This window comes from Mizuhopecten yessoensis, unplaced genomic scaffold (assembly GCF_002113885.1).
Source record: "Mizuhopecten yessoensis strain PY_sf001 unplaced genomic scaffold, ASM211388v2 scaffold2329, whole genome shotgun sequence".
In the NCBI taxonomy this organism is placed as follows: Eukaryota; Metazoa; Mollusca; class Bivalvia; order Pectinida; family Pectinidae; genus Mizuhopecten; species Mizuhopecten yessoensis.
In genome coordinates, this window is record NW_018404492.1 from 7,344,845 (window position 1) to 7,366,040 (window position 21,196).

General features: G+C 34.4%; 2 protein-coding genes across 4 annotated transcripts in view; one reads left to right on the top strand and one right to left on the bottom strand.

Moving 5' to 3' along the window:
* Positions 1–7,462: 7,462 nt before the first annotated feature.
* Positions 7,463–18,910, bottom strand: LOC110445705 (coiled-coil domain-containing protein 124-like). Of its 3 annotated transcripts, XR_002462391.1 has the most exons (6): positions 18,833–18,910; positions 14,783–14,973; positions 14,037–14,208; positions 12,163–12,280; positions 10,511–10,826; positions 7,463–10,470 (listed from the first exon to the last, which is right to left on the bottom strand). XR_002462391.1 is itself a non-coding variant. In XM_021490478.1 (5 exons), the coding sequence occupies exons 2-5, from the start codon at positions 14,939–14,941 to the stop codon at positions 10,631–10,633; spliced, it is 645 nt and encodes a 214-aa protein (XP_021346153.1). In that variant the 5' UTR covers positions 14,942–14,973; positions 18,833–18,910; the 3' UTR covers positions 7,463–10,630. The 3 variants fall into 3 exon arrangements, 2 of the variants coding, with proteins under 2 accessions (XP_021346153.1, XP_021346154.1); XM_021490478.1 differs by having other exon boundaries at positions 7,463–10,826; XM_021490479.1 differs by having other exon boundaries at positions 7,463–10,826; positions 18,757–18,899.
* A 190-nt stretch (positions 18,911–19,100) lies between these two features.
* Positions 19,101–21,196, top strand: part of LOC110445706 (nicotinamide riboside kinase 2-like) — an 8,077-nt gene continuing 5,981 nt past the window's right edge. The window contains exon 1 of the mRNA XM_021490480.1: positions 19,101–19,609. Coding sequence (XP_021346155.1) covers positions 19,566–19,609 — 44 coding nt within the window. The 5' untranslated portion in view covers positions 19,101–19,565. The remainder of the gene's footprint in view (positions 19,610–21,196) is intronic.

Here is a 21,196-nt window from a genome sequence, read left to right on the forward strand (position 1 = left end):
CAGCAACAAATTCAAATAACGCACAAAGTTTTGATCAAATTTAAATCTGATGATATGTAGTATTTTCAACCGAACTTGGTTTGTAATTTTATAATTATATGTCTCAATTGATTCGGTATTCAACAGCTTGCTCCGAATATTATGACTTCCGTGATGCATGTAGAATTACAACATTGCAGGTTGATTAAGAATATGAACAAGTTTTGTAGTAGCCATTTTGATCTCATACGGAAATAAATCGCTTCTTTGTATAATATGGAGGTCGATTATGCCCATACATGTAAGTGTGCCCTGCGTTTGTGATTTTGTTGTGACGTCATGACTTTTCTGTATAACGACGTGACATTACTTGGATTTTATATAGATGGCGGGTGTCATCGACGAGGCAGAAGAAGCTTACCCTCCTGGAACACCTGGTCATATTCTGCTTGTGTCTTTTCAAGGGCATCCATGTAAATCTTTTCTCTATTCATATCTTGCCCTAGTTTTGTATTTGTCGATGTTTGAGGAGGTCGAAAGATGGCGTTTTTGAAACTTTTCCCCACACTTTTAATATTCTGTTACGGCAAATAATGCTCCCTGATTGCAATTATACGTTACAGTTAGTATACGATGTATTATGTCAAAAACTTAAATAACCACACACAGAACCCGTAGTTGTATACACTCTTATTGTAATGGATACACCTATGTATCTAGTCAGAAAAACACAACGCTCATACACATGTAAGCCTAAGTTCAAAGACAACCTTTCGGAAATCAGCTTATAAAGACCATAAAATCGGCTGTATGTAATTTCCTCGTGTAGTAAAACATTGATTACCTATTGCTTGTCAACATAAGGCATATATCCAAAACCATATATATATAAACCGGCTTTTGGAAGCAAAGCACTGTATTATAAGATAAGCAAACGGGATGTTATATTTCTATACTGCTAAGGGCAGATAAGAAGCGCCGTGAAATAAAAGTAATCAGGGTCATCATGAAGCTTGTTAGTAAGGTGACAGTTTTGTGTCGTATTGTTTATGAGTGAATGTAAATCATGTCACATCTATTGAAGATGTGTATACATGTTATTATTGATTTGCGTAGTGTCCGCGACAAAGATATACTGTTACGTAATATTAATAAGACACATTGATATTTGCTTCAAGTTTGTATATGGATTAAATTGTTTCATTAAATATGTGATGTTTTTTCAACCATTTATCGGTAAATTTTGTCACCATCGTATTAAAATAAAGAGATGCATGTTTAGAATTCTTCGTTTCGTTTTCGATTCCTATAAACTATAAAAACTAGAAAGTAACGCCTTTGTATAAGATGAGAAAGCCAAACGTAAGTAGAATGATGGAAAATGTAACAGATACAATGAGAAGGCAAAGTCCAATTAGGGTAGAGTGACCAAGCACTTTCCTTCTGATGACAAACATTGAATACTATAAATGTATTCCTGTTGAAGTTCGTTTTCACGAGACAGTTACATGTACTATAGATCACGGGCCTTTTGTAGGGACATTAAAGAAATTGAAATAAATGTTGTATACTCACTAATATTAGATATCCTGGGTCCTTTATATTACAGTAGTTGATTTTGTTATGATAGTTATAAGATATCCATTGTACCTACAACGTTCGTGTATATGACATTTTGCTGAGGTGAATAAGGACTCGACTTTAAACAAAAATCATTATCCATGTCATAATTGGATGCAGATGATATTTATACAGAATTGCAAATCGTGTTTCGCAATCGATACACTATTGTGTAATATCAAAACATTTCGTTAATTGAATTTATTAAAGCAAAGGAATGAAACACGTTCACTTAAACGACTGACATCGTATCTAATTATCATAGCGCTAAGTCACGATTGTGCAATTACCAGAGAACTACGTTTTACCGTAGAGATTATGAGTAAAAAGCGCTTTGTTAGGCTAATGTGTTTATATATATATATATTGTTTATAAATGAGCCGTGTATTAGATTTAAGGTTTTCCCTGATTAAAGAACCAATAATAACATTATCCCTAACGTTTATATTGTGACAATTTACATTTGCAATATCGACAGAATTCAATCAACGTTGGTATCCTATTCTTGTTTCTATTGACTATTACTCAACTGATTCTAGAAAACTGGAACCCATTAGCAATAAAGCATTCCCATGAGAGTAGAGCACGTACCAATATTAAGTACATTAATTGTAATGCAAAAGCGAATACGTGCTGATAAAGAACTCTATCCTAATTACTCTGGTCCTACCTTCCAATCATAAGCCGCGTCATATCAATTTAGGTCGGGTGGTTGTATGTATGACGGTAGAATTATATATAAAGCCATACTGGACGCCAAGGAATAAACGTCATCGTCATGAAGACTATAACCATTACCAGAATCGTACATGTAATTGTACTTCTTCTTATTCTCCTTTGGAAAGGTAAGTCGGACCAATAATTCATAGATGTATATTTGTATGTTACGTGTTAGTTCCAATACATTTACACTATGCAGATATACAGGCATAGTATTGAGCCCCACATAACTTTACTATCACACAGTTATCGCATGCAGCACTAGGTTTCACACAGTAACCTTATCGGTTAGCGTTAGTCCGATATGTCCGATTGAGATATCAAAATGCCACATATTGTTATACATGCATTACTAATATTTGTTCTCATTGTTTTTGTGTAGACCGATATAATAGTTCTCCATATTTAATGTCATAATTTAGTTGTAAATAACTAATGCTTTAAATAGATCTGTGAGCAATAGTTAAGCATTAATCTGCTTTGATCTAAAAGGACGCATTTACTACGGCTGGTCAATAACACTATAACTTCGGATATTATACAGGAATCATATTATAACAAGGAAATACATTTAAAATCCTGTGCGCAGAATAAAAGTGGTGAGACATTAACATCACTCAGTAGATACTGGTTGGTATTAGTATGATATCAACTATAGTACTGTCGCTTATTGGAGGATTATTCTTGTTTAAATACTTGGAATATATGCAGACCATAGTTCCTGAAAATGCATGCAAGACTTTAGATCACAACAATTTCATAGTACTATATGAACGATTTTAAAGGAACAAGAAATAACATAATCTTATTTGACATACATGTTTTGCATATATACTTTCTATCAAAAATAGACATTTGATACAAAGTTGCATTGTTTCCAGTTGACTGGAGTGGTGCAGAACAAGAGGACTCGGATGAAGATGCCAAGGATAAATCATTTCCCTCCGACATCATGTGTAAGCTTGAATGCAACGAAAATGATCCAACCAACTCCTCTAGCGGCGCCAGTGACAAAGAACAAGCGCCTTCAAGACGTTCCAACTTTTTCTTTTTTGGTTTAAACGTTACGTGCCATTTGGACCAGTTGTGTTCCATGCCAGACAGAAACAATGACGTATGTCATTGTGATAATGAGTGTGGTTTATTTGGAGATTGTTGTGTTGACTGGTACTCTCGCAAAGTGTCTAGAATCAACGTTAACATAATGGAAGCAATGGAGAACCCTTACGAATGGTATATGAAAAATGTGAAAGACTCCCAGCATATTAATATTTTGACAACATTTATGCGAGACAGCATCTGTATACATATTCATAATGGCACAGATGATAAGGCATATAGAGTAATTTCAACATGTCCCATGGCACATGTTGATAATGAAATAAGGACCGGCTGTGAATCCGGTACAATGCCCCCTGTAGAAAATATCCCCGTTTCTCTACGTACCAATGCATCTATACAAATTGTGTTCAAGAATAGTGTGTGTGCATTGTGTTACGGATACAAAGAATCGGAAGTAGTTTCGTGGACCGTGTCAGCATTGTGCCCTGAAACCACACTGTCTAAGACTGCGGAAGACCTCACCAAAGCATTAAAGGGAGAATGTCACTTCTATATGAAACCACCTCCTAATGGAGGTGAGGTCCGACAGTGTCCACTACACCGTAATAACTCTCCTTTAGATTGTGACAAGACTGAACCGGAAGTAAATACCACACTCGCGACCGTTTGTAAAGCCTACATGGCGCCAGTATCCAGTTCTTCACTTTATAAAAATCCTCACTGTGCGCTCTGTTCTAATAGCAATGCTTCCGAATTGACTTGTAATGTATACAAAGAAGGTTCGTTAATTCCCGAACACATTCAAAAGATAGGATTAAATATTCTTTTTAATTTTAACCCCACGACTGGGGCTTGGTATTCATCGGAACAAACGAATTGCTCAGAAACTAAGGTATGGTATCCCGATAAATGGGGATGTCATACACTTCATTGTCCTAAAAACTACGTACCAAGTTACGGAAAATGCATTGATGACAAATTTGCATTCTACAGTAACACCAGCAACGTTCCCTTAGATTTGAATGGAAAGAGAGAATATCAGGTGAATATCGACATCAGCATCAGCGGAGGAAATTATTCGAAAGCTTCCATTCAGAACGTACTACAACAATTGAGTAAAAGTTTGGCAAATTCAGGCGTTGAAAAAATTACAGATTTCAAATTAGTCCTCGGGGAAAAACTAATGGACTACCGCGTGATTGTTAACGCAAGTACAAAGCAAGAACTAAAGGCTGTGGTTGACGAAACACAAGACACAATGCAACAGTTCATTCAAGTGTACCCTGAAATGAGAGCTGAAATAAGCAATGTAGAGCACAAAAAGGCATTACGGTGCATCAGTACAAATATCACTCGTTATACAGAATCCGATTTTGTTTTCATCGATAACAGTACACATTTGTACCTCAGACCACGCAGCTCGAACGTAACCATTAGCTTAGATAGCACCCGATTCCATCTTTTGATTACGGCAAATAAACAGCCACTCTTAACGTTCCTGGGATTGTGCAAGGACGGGATATCCCTAAAATGCAAACTGCTATCATACACAGCAAATGAGTATGAAATAGAAAATTCAACGGCGTCCATCAACAACATTAACGAGATTGTTACGATTTTCAATTTGATAAAAGATATCCTTTATGTCTGCGACAACCTGACGGCCCTGGGAACCCCAGAGGAAGTCGATGCAGTGATGCAAATTCTAACAGTCGTAACTATAACGTTGTCAATCATATCCTTGTGTGCTCTGCTTGTGACGTATTACGCCTTTCCATCCCTTCGTACTGTACACGGCAAAAACTTAATGGCATTTTCAACATCACTTTTAATTGCACAAACCTTGTTTCTATTCGGCTCGTATGTTCCAGGGACATTGTGTGTGATAATTGCAATCTCCCAGCATTACTTTTGGCTTTGTACTTTTACGTGGACCAGTACAATGGCGTTTGACTTGGCGAGTAAATTCAGTGCTAAAACAATGATGACTTCAAAAACCTCTACTTCTCAATTCAAAAAATATGTTTTCGTGTCGCACGGTCTACCTATGTTACTGGTGATTGGCTGTGTAGTGGTTGACTTTAACAGTAGACGTGACAAGTTTGTGGAGTATGGCTCTGTTGGTGGCGGGTACTGCTGGATCAGAAACACGATGGCATCGCTTTTTGTTTTTGGTCTACCAGTTGCATCGTGTCTGTTCTTTAACGTGATTTGCTTCGGGATATCCCTTCACGGCATCCACGGAACCAATAAAACTGCAAAAAATGTTCGAAATAAAAAGCAAGAAAGAAACTATTGCATCATATACACAAAGATATCAATATTGCTGGGAGGCACTTGGATATTGGGATTAGTAGCTGCAGGCGTCAACACAAAACCATTTCAATATCTGAATATTTGTTTGAATGGCTTGCAAGGTTTCCTCCTCTTTTTGGGTTTTGTCGTGAATGCCAGAGTCATACGCATGTTTTGCAAAAAGAGAATGAACACCTCGTCAACTATGTCCCTGCAATCCAGTGGAATGACAGATATTACTCACGACTCATCAGTATCTACAGAACATCGTTTCTAGAAGGTTCTAAAATTTCGATCTAGAGTCACAGACGATGCATGTCTTCTTGCACTTTACTGAACACTTTTAAGATGTGTTCATAAACGTAAGTGTATGTTGTAATGTTAGCTGATTATTGGTGTTTAAATACAACCCTTAAAAGTTGTCTTTAACGAATGAACAAATAGCCACCTTCAGTCGATCCATAAGTGATACTTGGGTGACAACAAAGAAACGGATTGTACAAGCGTTAAACATGTTGGAATAAGTTTAAATAAGTTTAAACCATGTCGCCCTGACGTCGACGAGGTTACCCACAAATTGTGATCAGTGTTTTGTTCATGGAATTTATTTGGTGTCTCGGTGTCAATCCGTTAACAGGAATAAAACTACCAAGCATGTTTTGCTTGTGAGCTGTTGTACTCACTTGTAAACTACGATTGGCATCGCCTGGAATTGGTTCATCACTTGTGCGCCATATTAATTCAGAATTTCTCTTTCTCTCTGATGACTAGATGAGACATGGCATTCGCTTCATTTATATGTTGAACAATGTAAGCTTCGTTTTTTGTTCGGGTTTTTTTTTTTTGCATTATGTAGAACTAAACAAATTGTACATATAATGAACTGTTTTATTGTGATTGTATCAAAACAAACTTTTGTGTACATAAAGCTGAAAAGCGTTTTATTGTTGATACATAAAATATAATATTGAAGTACAATTGTCATGACGTTTTAAATGGTTTCTTTACGTTGGAAATACATATCAAAAATGTTCTTCAATCTCGTTTAGATTATTTGCCCTTATTATTGTGATTGTATCAAAACAAACTTTTGTGAACATAAAGCTGAAAAGCGTTTTATTGTTGATACGTAAAATATAGTATTGAAGTACAATTGTCATGACGTTTGAAATGGTTTCTTTACGTTGGAAATACATATCAAAAATGTTCTTCAATCTCGTTTAGATTATTTGCCCAAGTTTGCAAGATTCAAAAGTCTTCATCCTGAAATGAAACCCTCAATGATCTGGTATTTATATTTTTCAAAGTGTCATCCAACCCGATTGCGAACATTTGAAGACGCAGTCGCCAATTATATATCAGAATGCAGAAAGTAATAGTTAGCAGCTTTGCGGGATACTCTTTCTACTTATTGTACGTAGGAGTCCAGATGGCTATGCTCTGCTGGGTGCTCCAAGCGCTCCCATTTGTGATGCCTTTCCTGCTAAGTTAAATCACTCAAGTCAGTTATGAGGCGTTCACTATTAACTCTCCAGTAAATGGTAGGTTTTGAAATGCTAAATTTGTAGCAGGCATTGCAATGTTGGTCATGTCGTTCCCCTTTTATTAATGGCTGATTAGCTGTCTATTTATAGAATTGTGCTAAGAACTGATACTTAATCTCAATTGCATGTCAATTTTAGTTTACACCATTTGTTTTGTCTCACTTGCACTCTTTCTTTTCATACCTGGTGTACTCTTCATACTTCGGAAGAAATAAAAATATGAATAAATGAGAAATATGTAGTTAGTGAAAACAAAACGTTTATTAGAAGCATGTATACATTGTATCATTGAATGTTAGAGAAGTGTTACCAACAGCTGATAGCACTTGATAATATCTTATCTTTTATACTTTTATAGATAAATGTATTTGTCTATATACATTTCCCAACAAACGCACTCCCCTTTGCCCAAAGGTGTTTTTGACTAAATTTGATTTATATCAATATGGAAGGATATACTTTCAGATTTTCCTCTCTTCCCCCTCTTGGGCCCACTCCTCTGACACAAGGGAAGCAACACAATCATTTTGCTTAAGTATATTCCAAATAAAATTTATTCAAAATCCACAATCACTGCTCGGGACTAATAGTGTTTTAAAAGAAAAATTGATGGACGACAGACGATGTCCCACACCATAAGCTCACATAGTATTTTAAAATATCACATGACCAAAAACAGAGATATCGTAATAAGTTATTTGAAAAAGCATAAAAATGTAACCGCGGAAACTACCTGTCCGGTAATCTAAAATGGTAAACAGGTCTTAGAAAAATCTAAATGTTTTATAATGATGTTTTACTGTACAATGATATAATCAGACACACTAGAAACACATATATCATTCTAAAACAATACAGTAGATAGGGTTGGTTATACAGGGTTTAACATCCTATCAACAGCTAAGGTCATTTAAGGATGTACAGTAGATAGGAAGTTTTCTATATTGGAAAAATTTGAAGAAATGCAAATGTATGCATGCTGTATATGGGCAGAGGAATTCGTTTATGTAAGATAATGCAAATTGAAATAAAATGTATGCAGAAAACAATGAAATGTAGTGACAGTGCTTATATGATTGGATTTTTTACTGAACAGTTTACGATACCTAAATATTGTGTAAACATTTTGTTGTAGAATATGAGCTACCATAAAACTTAACACCTGACACTAAAATAAGTAACAGCTTTTATTTATGAATAATGTCCAAAAAAAAGGTTGTATTCTTTTTCATTGCTACTTTAACAGTTCAACAAATTGAGTTATACTATTAAAAATGAAATACATGTACAAAGATACCAAAAACTAATAAATATATTTGATTTCTGCAATGATGTCTGTTTGTTTCAAATATTATAATACTGAAACATGGTAACATTCTTGTCTCAAGAATTTCAAAAATATAATATACCTGAAGCAATCTCACACTTTCTTACATGTTAGTTTATTGTATCGCTATACAGTGTATCAGATTATGTCTTACTAACAAAAATACACATCCAAAATGTATATCATGATGAACACATGACGTTTTAGCCATAACATGGATAAATTAAATGACGTTTCAGTAACAGAAGAGAATGTGTAAAATTAGGTTTATCTTTAAATGCAAATGTTATCGAGGTAAAGCATTCATCAATGTATACTGTCCAAAATCATCCAAATAAAAAAAGTAGTTCCTTTGTGAAGTAGTCCCCAGTTATAATTATAATAGTTCTTATGTAATCGGGCCTGCTTCGCTTAGCTGTCTTTAGTTTTCTAAACTAAACAAGGAGTTGATTTGCTTTTGTTTTACTTTTTTAGCTTATTTAATGACCCAAATAATTATAGACTGCAGTAACACTTGGTAACGGTAATGGAATATATAAGTAAGTAGGAATTGAGACTTGGACATTAGATCCTATTGTCTGAATCAGAAGGCATAGTCCCTTTATGCACTAGATTTAATAAATTTAATGACGCAAACAAAGACTATTTTCTTAGTTTGAAATGCATTTACTGATGCTAGTTGAAATAAATCATAAAACATGAATTGTTGTACTTTTGTAAAGAGTGATCCATTTGGGTTCATCCTCACTTAGTTAACGTACATGGCCCCTTTCGCGTATCCAGGCCAACCAGTTGAAATGGTTGAACCTGAAAGGAAACGACAGGCTCAAATCTGAACCGAGGCTGAACTCAGGAATATTCGGCACATGATGATTGAGGGGTTTAGACGTGCCTGGCCGAAACCAAATTGCTGACTATTGCTAGTTTGCATTATTTCATTATAAAACAAAGTCAATCCAGATGCAGATTTTAAGATACATAATATAATTTAGTGGACTTGTGAAAGAAGGAAATATCATTCTTTATATATATTGTTTTATATTCTCCGAAATAGTGCATTTTTTAGCTTTGAATACAGTTGGGTCCAAGTGTGTTTGTTTATCGTGAAATATTTCTGCGCCACCTGAACCGTTTCAACCGGGATACTCGAATGTACATAAACATTTCTGGGGTAAAGTCAGGAAGATCTACAGAGAGTGCATGTGATAAGTGATGGCAGCCCATGTGTTATAGCGAAGGACAAATGGATTACCTCCCTTACATCTGGCTGAACATATTTGCCAGTGTCCCACTGCTATAATACAAAAACATGGCTTGCATTTACATATGAAGAAATTACACTCTCAATGTGGCAACTAATGAAAAAATAAATTCACAAACTGGATACATGTATAAATAAATTTGTATTAAACAACGTATCTAGCACTTTTATACGGGGTTTACATGGACGAAATGCTTACAACAAAATATCCTTCATTTATCTGGTAAAACAAAATGGAAGAATTTTAAATTGTTTTACAACACCTGGGTTAACATTAACAAATCAATATGTGTGTTATCCTTGAACACAGAAAAAAACCATGAAATATGTTCTCATTCAATTAACATATTATAATATCTAATTCATATTCACTGAGGAAATGTAGAACAACACAATTCACTGAATAGTTAAAATATGTGTATGTTAACAGAAGACTGACACGATCAATGTCAAACAATTAGAATAGAAAGTCTTCTAGCATCACATCGATCTCCCTTCCATCAAATACGTGTCTCATTTTTACCAGTCATATTTAATGATGTCGGACTCTGTTGCACCAAACATTGATCCACTTCCAGCGAAACTATAACAGAGCATCACAATCCCCACTATGAAGAACCCAGACTCTTACTAACAGATAGTCACTGGATTTTAGACTGAACTGCAAGTGTTCTGCCTGCATGTGTTGGATGTTGACAAACCTGCATGTGTTCTGCCTGCATGTGTTGGATGTTGACAAACCGACAATCTGTACTGACTGATTCGTATAGCTTGACACTAGCTGATCACCAAACGAATCTTCATAGATATTATACTCCTAGCTACGATTGCATCAGCCTTTGATTCAAAGGGTTTTCTGGAGACTTCATCCAATCTTTTCGTAACATTTGTTTTAATTGTGAAAGTCTTAAATTTGGGTTCTCCTTTTTGAGCTGTGGTAAACGTTCGTCTTCGTATTTTTGGTAAGCAGCTTTGACCCTCTTCTCCGGATGTATATCAATTTCTGGTTCTTTCACACTGAAAATATTAAAGTCAAGTTACTTAATTCATATATATTTCAGAAATTCTATATCTACACTAATGATCTGGCACACTTATAATTGATAACAAAATACATTAATTTCAGGAGTCTAAGGATCATAGTATTAAATACTGAAATACTATTACCTGTACAGTTGCAAAAGGTCAAGCACATGTGACAAGATAACTTACTTACTTACAGATAAAAACACACACAATAATACATATTCCATTTACTATAATAATCTTGCACTGGTAATCATGATGGTGTACCCCTGATATGGTATTAAATTTAATTTTAATAATGTCTTGCAAGAGCAAGGGTCATATGAAGACAGAAGACAGGGAGACACTGCCAGAAAGAGAAAGTAAAAAAGAAAGAAAGTAGACAGGAAAGACAGGACACAAAAATATATACATTTTTTATGATCGGTACAAGTTTTCACTTTCTATAAGGATACCTTGTTTTTCTGTGACGGATCTATATGGTACAGTAAAACTCCTGTATAGTTTAAACTTTCTTTCCTTAGGGTGTAGCCATCAAGTATTTTATTTACTGTTTTAAATACACCTGACCCCTGTTACCTTAAATGTAAGTTAAATGCATTATTTCTAAAAGCTTCATAATCCTTTTCAACAAGCTATGCATCATATATAGTTCATATAGAAGAAGTAATTTGAAGATTTTTAATAATTGTTCAAGTCATTTATTTGAATAAACATAATAGCCCATCTCCCTAGCAAGGAACAGGCCAATTCGAATTACTCTGGGCCTTATGTTTCATCCGAAGACACCTTTTGAAGATTTTAATGTGAAACTGAAGCCTAGTATGCCGATTAATTACTATGAGTCAAAGTTTATCAAAAATGGTTTAAAAGATTTTTATACATTTAAACTTCTTTAATGAGAAAAGAATTTAACATATTTGATGCCTGTAGTATAGGTAATTTATCTAAAGATAGCTATTATCTTTCATTAAAGCAAGTCATAGGCAAGCAAATATCATACTATACACGCCTTGTGTCTAGATTTAATTTAAAGATTTCAACATATGGCCTATTGACAAGATAGATGGTTTAGAAGTACATGTAGTAATTATTTTTAAAAAAAAAGAAAAAGTTGAAGCCAACTCAGTTAGAGAAAGCAACATTGCTTAACCCTTTCACCCCTATGTAACTTTAGTAAACTCTTCCATGCATTGATCTGGATGACTCCATAATGGTCTGCAGTCGTGAAAGGGTTAAGCTTACAGCTACTTTGTACCAGGTGAGCTAAGGAAAAGAACAGCAATGAAACAATATTGAGCCCTCATACTACCAGTCTGACACTTACCTGAGTACTGAAAGGGCATCATCTACACTGCGAGCCTCTCCATCCGTCGGAATCAGTCTGTTGACATTATCCTCAAGCGGTGCCTCTTCCGGTAAAGCATTAGATTTTGCTGTGGCAGCTAATTTAATAAAACAAAAATAGAAAATACTGTGAGAACTGAACAAGAGGCCCATGGGCCTTAACGGTTACCTGATATATTTATACAGAGAGTTGATTTTGTTTTTAACATGAACAGAAATATTATTCAAAGTGACAAAAAACAATAAAACACCTTATTCAATATCTAGCATACAGATTTAAGACTAAAAAGTATTTGAAACTAGCCCCTCTGATTCTAAACAAGGAAAATGAAGAAATTGTAGCACCATGACTCCTTTGGGCCCCACCCTACAGCCCTTGGGGGTAGGGCTGGCTCAAAATTTTCAAAGTATCAAACTGTCAACTCAAGGTTATAATTCCAATCAAGTTATTAACATGTAATATTCAAAGTATCATTTGCCATTATAAACCATAATAAATCCCCCCTCCTNTATGTGCATACTATCAAACTGCTACCTAATACTGATAATGCTAACCTAAATTGAATTACTTCCAATGGAAATCAAACAAATGTTGGTCCAAAATGTGATTTCCCTATATAAACTATAGTAAAGTTTAACCCCTCCCCAGGGGTAAACGTGAGACCCCAGGGTCATGAAATTGACAATTTTGGTAAAGCACCTTAAGACCCTTCCATCTATGAAGAGTATTTGATTCTACCATATCTTGGTCTTCAGAAGAAGATTTTTGAAATTTTAGTCAATTTGACCCTTTTTGGCCCCGCCCCTCAGGCCCCTGGGGGCTTGGGACTAAACCGGCCGCTATTTTTGTTGAACTTTGTCCATGGAAGGTACCTGCCAAATTTAATTGAAATTGGTTCAGGGGTTTTGGAGAAGAAGTCGAAAATGTAAATTGTTTACAGACGCACGACGTACGACGGCGGACAAAAGGCGATCGCAATAGGTCACTTGAGACTTTGTCTCAGATGACCTAAAAACCCTTCTTACTTATGCTGCAATAATGTTTTGTTTTTTTAATTATGTACTTAATCTTACCAAAGCTGTGTTTTTATCAGTAAAATGATCTACATCTGCTTATCGTTTTTGCTGTCCAAATACATGGTCACTCTAAATTTCAAAGTCAAACTGGACACCTATGTGGAATAATTTCATGAGACATAACCATAATTGGAAAAACATCATATATTATTCTACAACATATTCTACCTCATTTGATGTAGCACAATAACTTTTATAAAATTCATTCAATATGTTTTGTACAATTCAAGTAATATCAATATTAATACAATATGAGGCTTCCACGAGAGATGCTTTACTGAGGGGTAACAACTAGCCATACCCCACCATTTTTAATTCCACCAAATAATTGTGTTCCTTTTTATATTTATATGCTAGCATGAATGCTGGCTATATGGAGGCATTGTGATTTTTCTACTAAAGTTCTTTCCACAGGGGTCTGTGCCTTGTGATTTTTGCATTTATTTTGGGTTAATACAGAAACAACTTAGGGGCAGGGGACTTTGTAAGGTCCCAAATTCACCCTAAAATGTCACTATATATTTAGTGAACTGTTTTGTGGCCATTGTAGAACTGTGCTTCTAACAGCATTTCTATTTTTCATAATACCACCCCATTTGAATGTTACAGAGCAGACCGTGTAGCACCCGACCCAGACTAGCTTATAATCTACCTCAGTTGGAGATGTACAGCCAGAAAAATACATGACACATTTTTAAACTACAATAAGGTACAAATGACTGAGAGAAACAACATATACCTTAACTAATTATCTGTCAGAGAACACATCAAACATACCATCTGCTATTCTCTTCTCCGTTACAATCTGGTCTTCTATTTGAGCCCTTGTAACCTTTGAACTCCCTCCTGAGCTAACTTTTGACTTCATGCCCTCCATCTCTTCATCGTGCAATTTCTGTAACTCCTTTTTTCTTTCCAATTGCTCCATCCGTTTCTTTTCTTTATCATCCTGCACATTCAATTATATCAGTTTATATCGCATTGAATCTCAGGGATTGACTCCATTTCTATACAATACAATAAAACAATATCATGTATTGGTATATTAACTAGTCTGAAATTACTTACTCTACTGCATACATATAATCTGAAATTTCTTGCTTTTACCGTACAAAGTCTGAAACATATCTATTACTACTATACACAGGTTTACATAAAGTCCAAAATACTCTTTCTATCTGTACAAAGGTACAATTAGTCTAAAATACCGTCCCTTATTGTATGCACTTAAAGTTAGTCTGAATACAAATGTATGTCTGTTTCTGTACACCAGGAAGCTAGAGTAAAATATTTCAGACTATTTCAGAAAAAATGTGTATAGGACAAAGGTACACTCAGATAACCAACGAGTATTACAAAAAAAAACATAACCAAGCTATGGCATTTAAATCAATGAAGATGAATTTGATTATGTACGATCGCTAAACCTGAATGATTTCATGACTTCTGGCATGCATGGTTTCCGTATTACTTTAAAAAAGATGTATGCCCAGGTATCTCTCTGAAGTGAATATATTCCTAACCTTCCGTTGTAATTTCTTTGCGTTAAGTTTATCATCGTCTCTCCAATATTCATCTTCTAATGCTTGGTCCTTTTTCTCTTTCTCTGCGTGTTGAACAGCTGCTTTCCTTGCCTTTGCCCCAACGGCCTTGGAATTTTCTCCTTTGAATTTTTTCGGCATTTTTTCAACTGTCTGTCAAAATTGATTTAAAGCTGCAAAAGAAAGAGAAAGGGCAAATGTAATTAAAGGAAACAACCTCTTTTGTCAAAATTTAATATTTTTTTAAAGTTATTAAGAAAACCTATATCTGTGAGGCATAAGATAGACAAGTTTATTTCTGGTTCAGGGCTTATACATAAGCCCTCTATACCAGACTCAAAAAATACAAATAAAGTATTATTATGCATATAATATAAATAATTTGACAATTATATGATTGAAGCTCTGTAATTAAAAAAAAAAAGCTGCTTCATCCACGTTAAGACATTTGAGAGTAATGGTTATTTCAAGTGACCCTTGATAATGCCAAAAAAATCTCATCTTGTGTGACTTTATATTTTTACTAGCTACGTATACCTTGAAGATGAACTCAACTATAACAAACTCACAGACTTGAAATTTGGTGATAGTAATAATTCCTCGATTTTACTCCAGGTGTTATATAATTACTCTCACTTATGTTCTCTGCACACCTTGAGTAGGTAATAACAAAATCAAAGGTATATGCCAGTAGAACTGTGGATAAGCTTCCTTCTTTTATAATCAAGAGGTGCAGGGATTGAATCCCAGTGGAGAAGTGAAGGCAAGATGTTATTGAAAAAAAAAATTAATAATAATAAGTACATTTCTTTCATGGTTTGCTATATATACTAAGTGGGCAAGCACCTCCAGGAAAAAAATCTTCCACCAAATTAAAAAATACAATGTAGTTACAATAGAAAGTGACAATTTTGTTACGAAATAAGTTTACTGGCTTGATTTGGTTTAATATTGTTTAACATCCTATCAACAGCTGATCATGAGGTCATTTAAGTGTTTATTTAATCATGTTACTAAATATCATATAATAAGTGAACATCAATCTGAATCTGATTCAACAGTTAACCAATTACTATCCCTGTATAATATTATCTCAAAAAATCTTGATGAAGGAAAAGACATTAGACTGGTATTTTGTGACATAAGTAAGGCATTTGACAGAGTAGGGCATAAAGGTTTATTGTATAAACTTAAGAAATATGGAATTAAGGGGAATCTGTATAACTGGTTTGAAAATTATCTGTCGGATAGGAAACAAAGAGTGGTTTATGAAGGATATTCTTCTAGTTTCAAAAATATTACTGCTGGTGTTCCTCAAGGGTCTACACTTGGCCCATTTTTTTTCTTACTGCTCATTAATGATATAACTAATGAAATTCATACTCATATTAAATTATTCGTCGATGATACGTCATTACATGTAATTGTTGATGAAGATGTGGTTGCTCCATGTATGGATCTAAATGAAGATCTTGACTCTATTAGTAATTGGCCATGGGCTAACCAATGGAAAATTAAATTTAATCCAGATAAAACTGTTGCATTAACTGTCACAAAAAAAAAATCACCCTCCACTTCTCTTTGACAATCAAATAGTAAATAAATTACTAATCATAAACACTTAGGTCTTTTATTCAATTCCAAAGGTTCATGGAGTAATCACGTCCAAGAAATCTATGAAAAAGCATGCAAAGATTGAATATTTTAAGAATACTCAAATACAAAGTTGACAGAAATGCTTTAATAACAATATATTATTCTTATGTAAGACCTATTCTTGAGTATGCAGATGTTATTTGGAACAATTGCACTATTGGCAAAGCGAAATTATTAGAATCTGTACAAATTGAGGCCATGAAAATAATAACTGGATTACGAAGTGGAACATCACATCAGAAACTATATTCTAAAACTGGGTTTGAACTGCTCTCTTCTAGGCATCATAAGCACAAACTTATTTTAATGTTTAAAATCCTAAATCATATGACACCAGAATATTTACATGACATTGTTAAACCTTATATTAATGATGCTGTTCCACCTAATAATCTTAGACAACACAGATTTTTTAATATCCCTCGCTTTAGATCTAATTTATTTGGCAATAGTTTTTTTCCAGATGTCATGAGAATATGGAATTCGCTTGATTCTGAAATAATCTCAGCACCATCATTAAATATATTCAAATCTAAATTGAATAATGAAAGAATCCTTCTTGTAAATATTACTTCTGTTTTTCTAAATTGTAGCCCTAGAAAGTTAAATGTTATCCTCTGCCAACTTAGAAATAATGCCAGTGACTTAAATTATGACAAATTTCCTGGCCATCTTTCTCATGATTCTTCGATTCCTGTTCATGTGGTCATCCAATTGAAAATTCTGAACACTTCTTCTTCACTTGTCCAAATTACTCTAATTCCAGGAACTTAATCCATGATATCTACATGTATACCAGAGCTGGATACTTCAATGTTCAACTTTTGACATCTGGAAGTACTGACTTACCTTCTGAAATAAATATACTGATTTTGTCTAATGTTGAAAAGTACACCAATGCATCTAAACGGTTAGGATGATGTAAATATTATCAAACTATTATATATGGGTGTTTTTTTGCATGTATATACAATTAAATGAATTATTTGCTGTAATTAAACTAATTCAATCATAATTGTTGATAGTTGCTAGTCAATTTAGATAATACATGTATTGTAAATATCATATAGTGAATGAGTATTGACACGAGTGTCTATAGAGAGTGCAAGTAGTTAATTGTATGAATGTATGATTGAGTGCATGAATTGAAAACAATAATATAAATAGCTTATTAATTACATTTATATATATAATATCATACTAACACCATCATGGAGAAGATTGATATAGGCCTAGCCTGTTATATTATCCATTTAAATATGTTTATTTATATATATAATAAAATTTGTTAACACATAAAACAATTTATTACTGTCAGAGATGGGGAATAAAGTGAAATAAAAACAAGTAGTTCTTACCTAGAGCAAAAAAGGGTGTCATTCTTTCAACATAATCCAATAATAAATACAATGAGTTACAATTGTGCACAAAAATGTGTTAATTCAGTTATCTGAATCTTTGTGAAAATGACAAATTGTATCACCTCCATTGCTTATATAAATAGCACAGAGAAAAAAATTCATGTTCACCTGTCACATTTGCACTGGATGATCCCATTGACTACACACTGAGGTCAATGGAGAGCAAAGTCAGTGATATGGTTTGTCATTTTTACAAAATGTTTGACATCAGAATTGATAACATTTTGTGAACAAATGTACTTCATTGTGTTATATATTGGATTTAGTTAAAAGAATAACGCCCTTTTTACTCAAAGAATTTGAAAAAACTTTGTGTTTTTATTTTACTTAATTCCCCATCTCAGTAATAAAATTGTTACTGCAAATGGGTAACTGTTACCCAAATGCAGGATTATTACCCATATGCACCGTTGTGCCAAACCTGATGATATACTGCGAGTACTAATAAATCATTGCACCCACTAGATATCGCACATCCTTATAATAATAAATCATATGATTTATTAGTATAAGGGGTGCTATATCTAGTGGGTGCGATAATACATCACATATATTCCAGAACCCGATTGAGCACCTGTGGTTAGACGTGCTTCGACTCATATAACTGTTATCAGTATGTCTTTTTGTTAAGAGTGGTTTTTCGTCCGCTTCACTACCGAGTAGTTCGGTTATGCAGCATACGATCCCAGATCAGTACAGCAGCTGTTTTAGGCATTCGTAGCGAACTTGAAAAGTTGACCCGACATATCGACACAGACAGCACATAGAAAACCGCAAGCAGATTTTGTTAAATGTCTAACACACTCACTCAGTGACACTGAAGTACGGGTGTGTACAGCTGGTGTATAAAAGTAATAAGGTAACTTAACATGCACTTACAGAGCCTGTTTGCGAACGGTTCTTTTCCCAATATGACAATATCGTCGACTTTACATTGACTTTTATATAGGCTTACATGGACTCGCAAATTTCCAAATTTCTCGGTTTGTTGTAATTCGGCTGCAATATGCAACTTCCGGTGGTATGAAATAATCCTAAATTTAGATTTAAACGAATGTCTCCTAAAATTGCTGTGTCAATTACGTAATTTATTTTCGTCTATGATTCATACAAATTAAAAAATTAAAACAGAAAATACATGCTTATGTTTTCTATAAAGGACCTTAAGTTCAATGGAAATATACTTTGAATGCGTTCCACTTATTTTTTCAATTGTTAATTTTACATTACTTTAACCAATATGGCCGACAATGGACCACAAAAGGACCAAGAGGAAGTTACCGAATTGAAAAACGACTTGCAAAACGCATCTATTGACGAGAAAGACACAGATGAGACAGAGGAAACACCAGAACGGGAAATAACTCAAACAGACCATCTAAACAAACGTCTTCTTGGTGCTTTTCTAAATAGAATTAACATTAATCCTTCGTCCCTCCCCCCACAGTCCGCATACCAAAACGGAGAAAATAGTAGCTCGGACACAGATGAAGACAGCACAGTAGACTTAAAGAATAATCAATAAGAGACTTACAAATATTCTTCTGATAATATACAGACTAACACTTTACTTGAACATATTTTGTGAAGAAATTATCTAGATAACCCTGAATTCACCTGCAGCATTCTAGAATTCGTATTCGAGAAGAATAAACTGTGTTTATTAGGGATAAAAGAACAAAAAGCCGATGTCAGGAGATCACATAGAAAAGCTGGTTATTGGAATATCAGGGTAAGATTCTTCATAGATGACTTTTATTTGTTTGAAGAGCATGGACAGTTAAATGAGTTCCCTACTTCACCTGTACATTATATTGATATTCTCTATCAAAATTTGATGTAATTTTAGAAGGCTAGGTACATGTACGTGCAAACGGGAATGCAGTATCATTCTGTAAAATTTAATTATATCTTTGTTTTACTTTATTTTCATGAACAAAGCTGTTCAATGATTAAGTTTATGTATGCGTATGTAACACAAATTTACACAATGTCAAAATAATCTGTAACAGGAGTCTGCGGAGAGGTAAAATACCTTGCCAGACAGAGATTTGATCCCAGGACACTGGTAACTCTACATGCTGGTACTCTAGGCAGACACTCTAACCAATAGAGCTTCCTGGTTAATGGGGACCAATTGCAACCCAGTCCAGTTCCACTACGTACAATGTACATTTAGTACATGTACATTCCTCTCTCCTTTAACAAAGCTTTGGACACCAAAGACAGACCCATATATATATAAACATTGTACCACCTACCGCAGGTACATTGCATATATTTGTTTGCCACCAAATATAACAGACCAAAGAGAAAGGCACAGCCACACCAAGATTCGAAAGCTACCTTATCATCAGTGGTTGACAAGTCCAGTTTTGTTAAACTATTCCCTCCTTTACCCAAGTATTTACCCCAAAGGCAACACTATTTACAACCCAGGTCTTGGTACATATGTATACCCCTGCCAAGCATTCACCAATTACTCAAAACAAGGGTTGGTCACCACTGTAACAGGAGAGGAAAAATGTATAGCCAGATCAGGATTCAGACCCGGGACCCTCCAAACTCTAGACCTATGCTCTAACCAATTGAGCTACCAGCTGGTTGCCATCAGCTGACCCAGATCTAGTTCCACTACATATCCGTTCAATCTACACTTGTGGCAGAATTTGATTTAAATAACTTATAATTATAAATTGATAATGTTGTTTGTGAGAAATATTAATATTAAACATCAGGATAACATATGGAAATGGTCTGAGTGAGAGGCATAATATCCCATATATTGTATACTAGAACAAAATCTTCTTCATTTAATTTGGACCTATGGGTTTAACTGAATTGATAAGAAGAAATATCTGAATGTCCAATAACAATATTATTAAAGATAGTGATTTTTTTTACAATCAATCATCATCACATAATACATTTTTATTAATTTAATAATCATCACAGATCAGTAAGAAAAAAGGCAACATAATCAGTTTTATTAGCTCACCTGGCACAAAGTCCGGCGTCAATATTTTACTTTAAACGACTTCTTCTTAATAACCGAAAGGCCTAGGGTGTCAATATTTGGCCAGAAGCAAACTTGTATGAAGGGCTACAAAGTTTGTTCAAATAAATGACCTTCACCTATTTTCAAGGTCACAGGGGTCAAATATGTCAAAAACTTTAAACATCTTCTTCTCAATAACCAAAATGCCCAGGGAGATGATATTTGGCCAGTAGCATGCTTGGGTGAAGGGCTACCAAGTTTGTTCAAATGAATGACCTTCAATTATATTCAAGGTCACAGGGGTCAATTGTATTAAAAAAC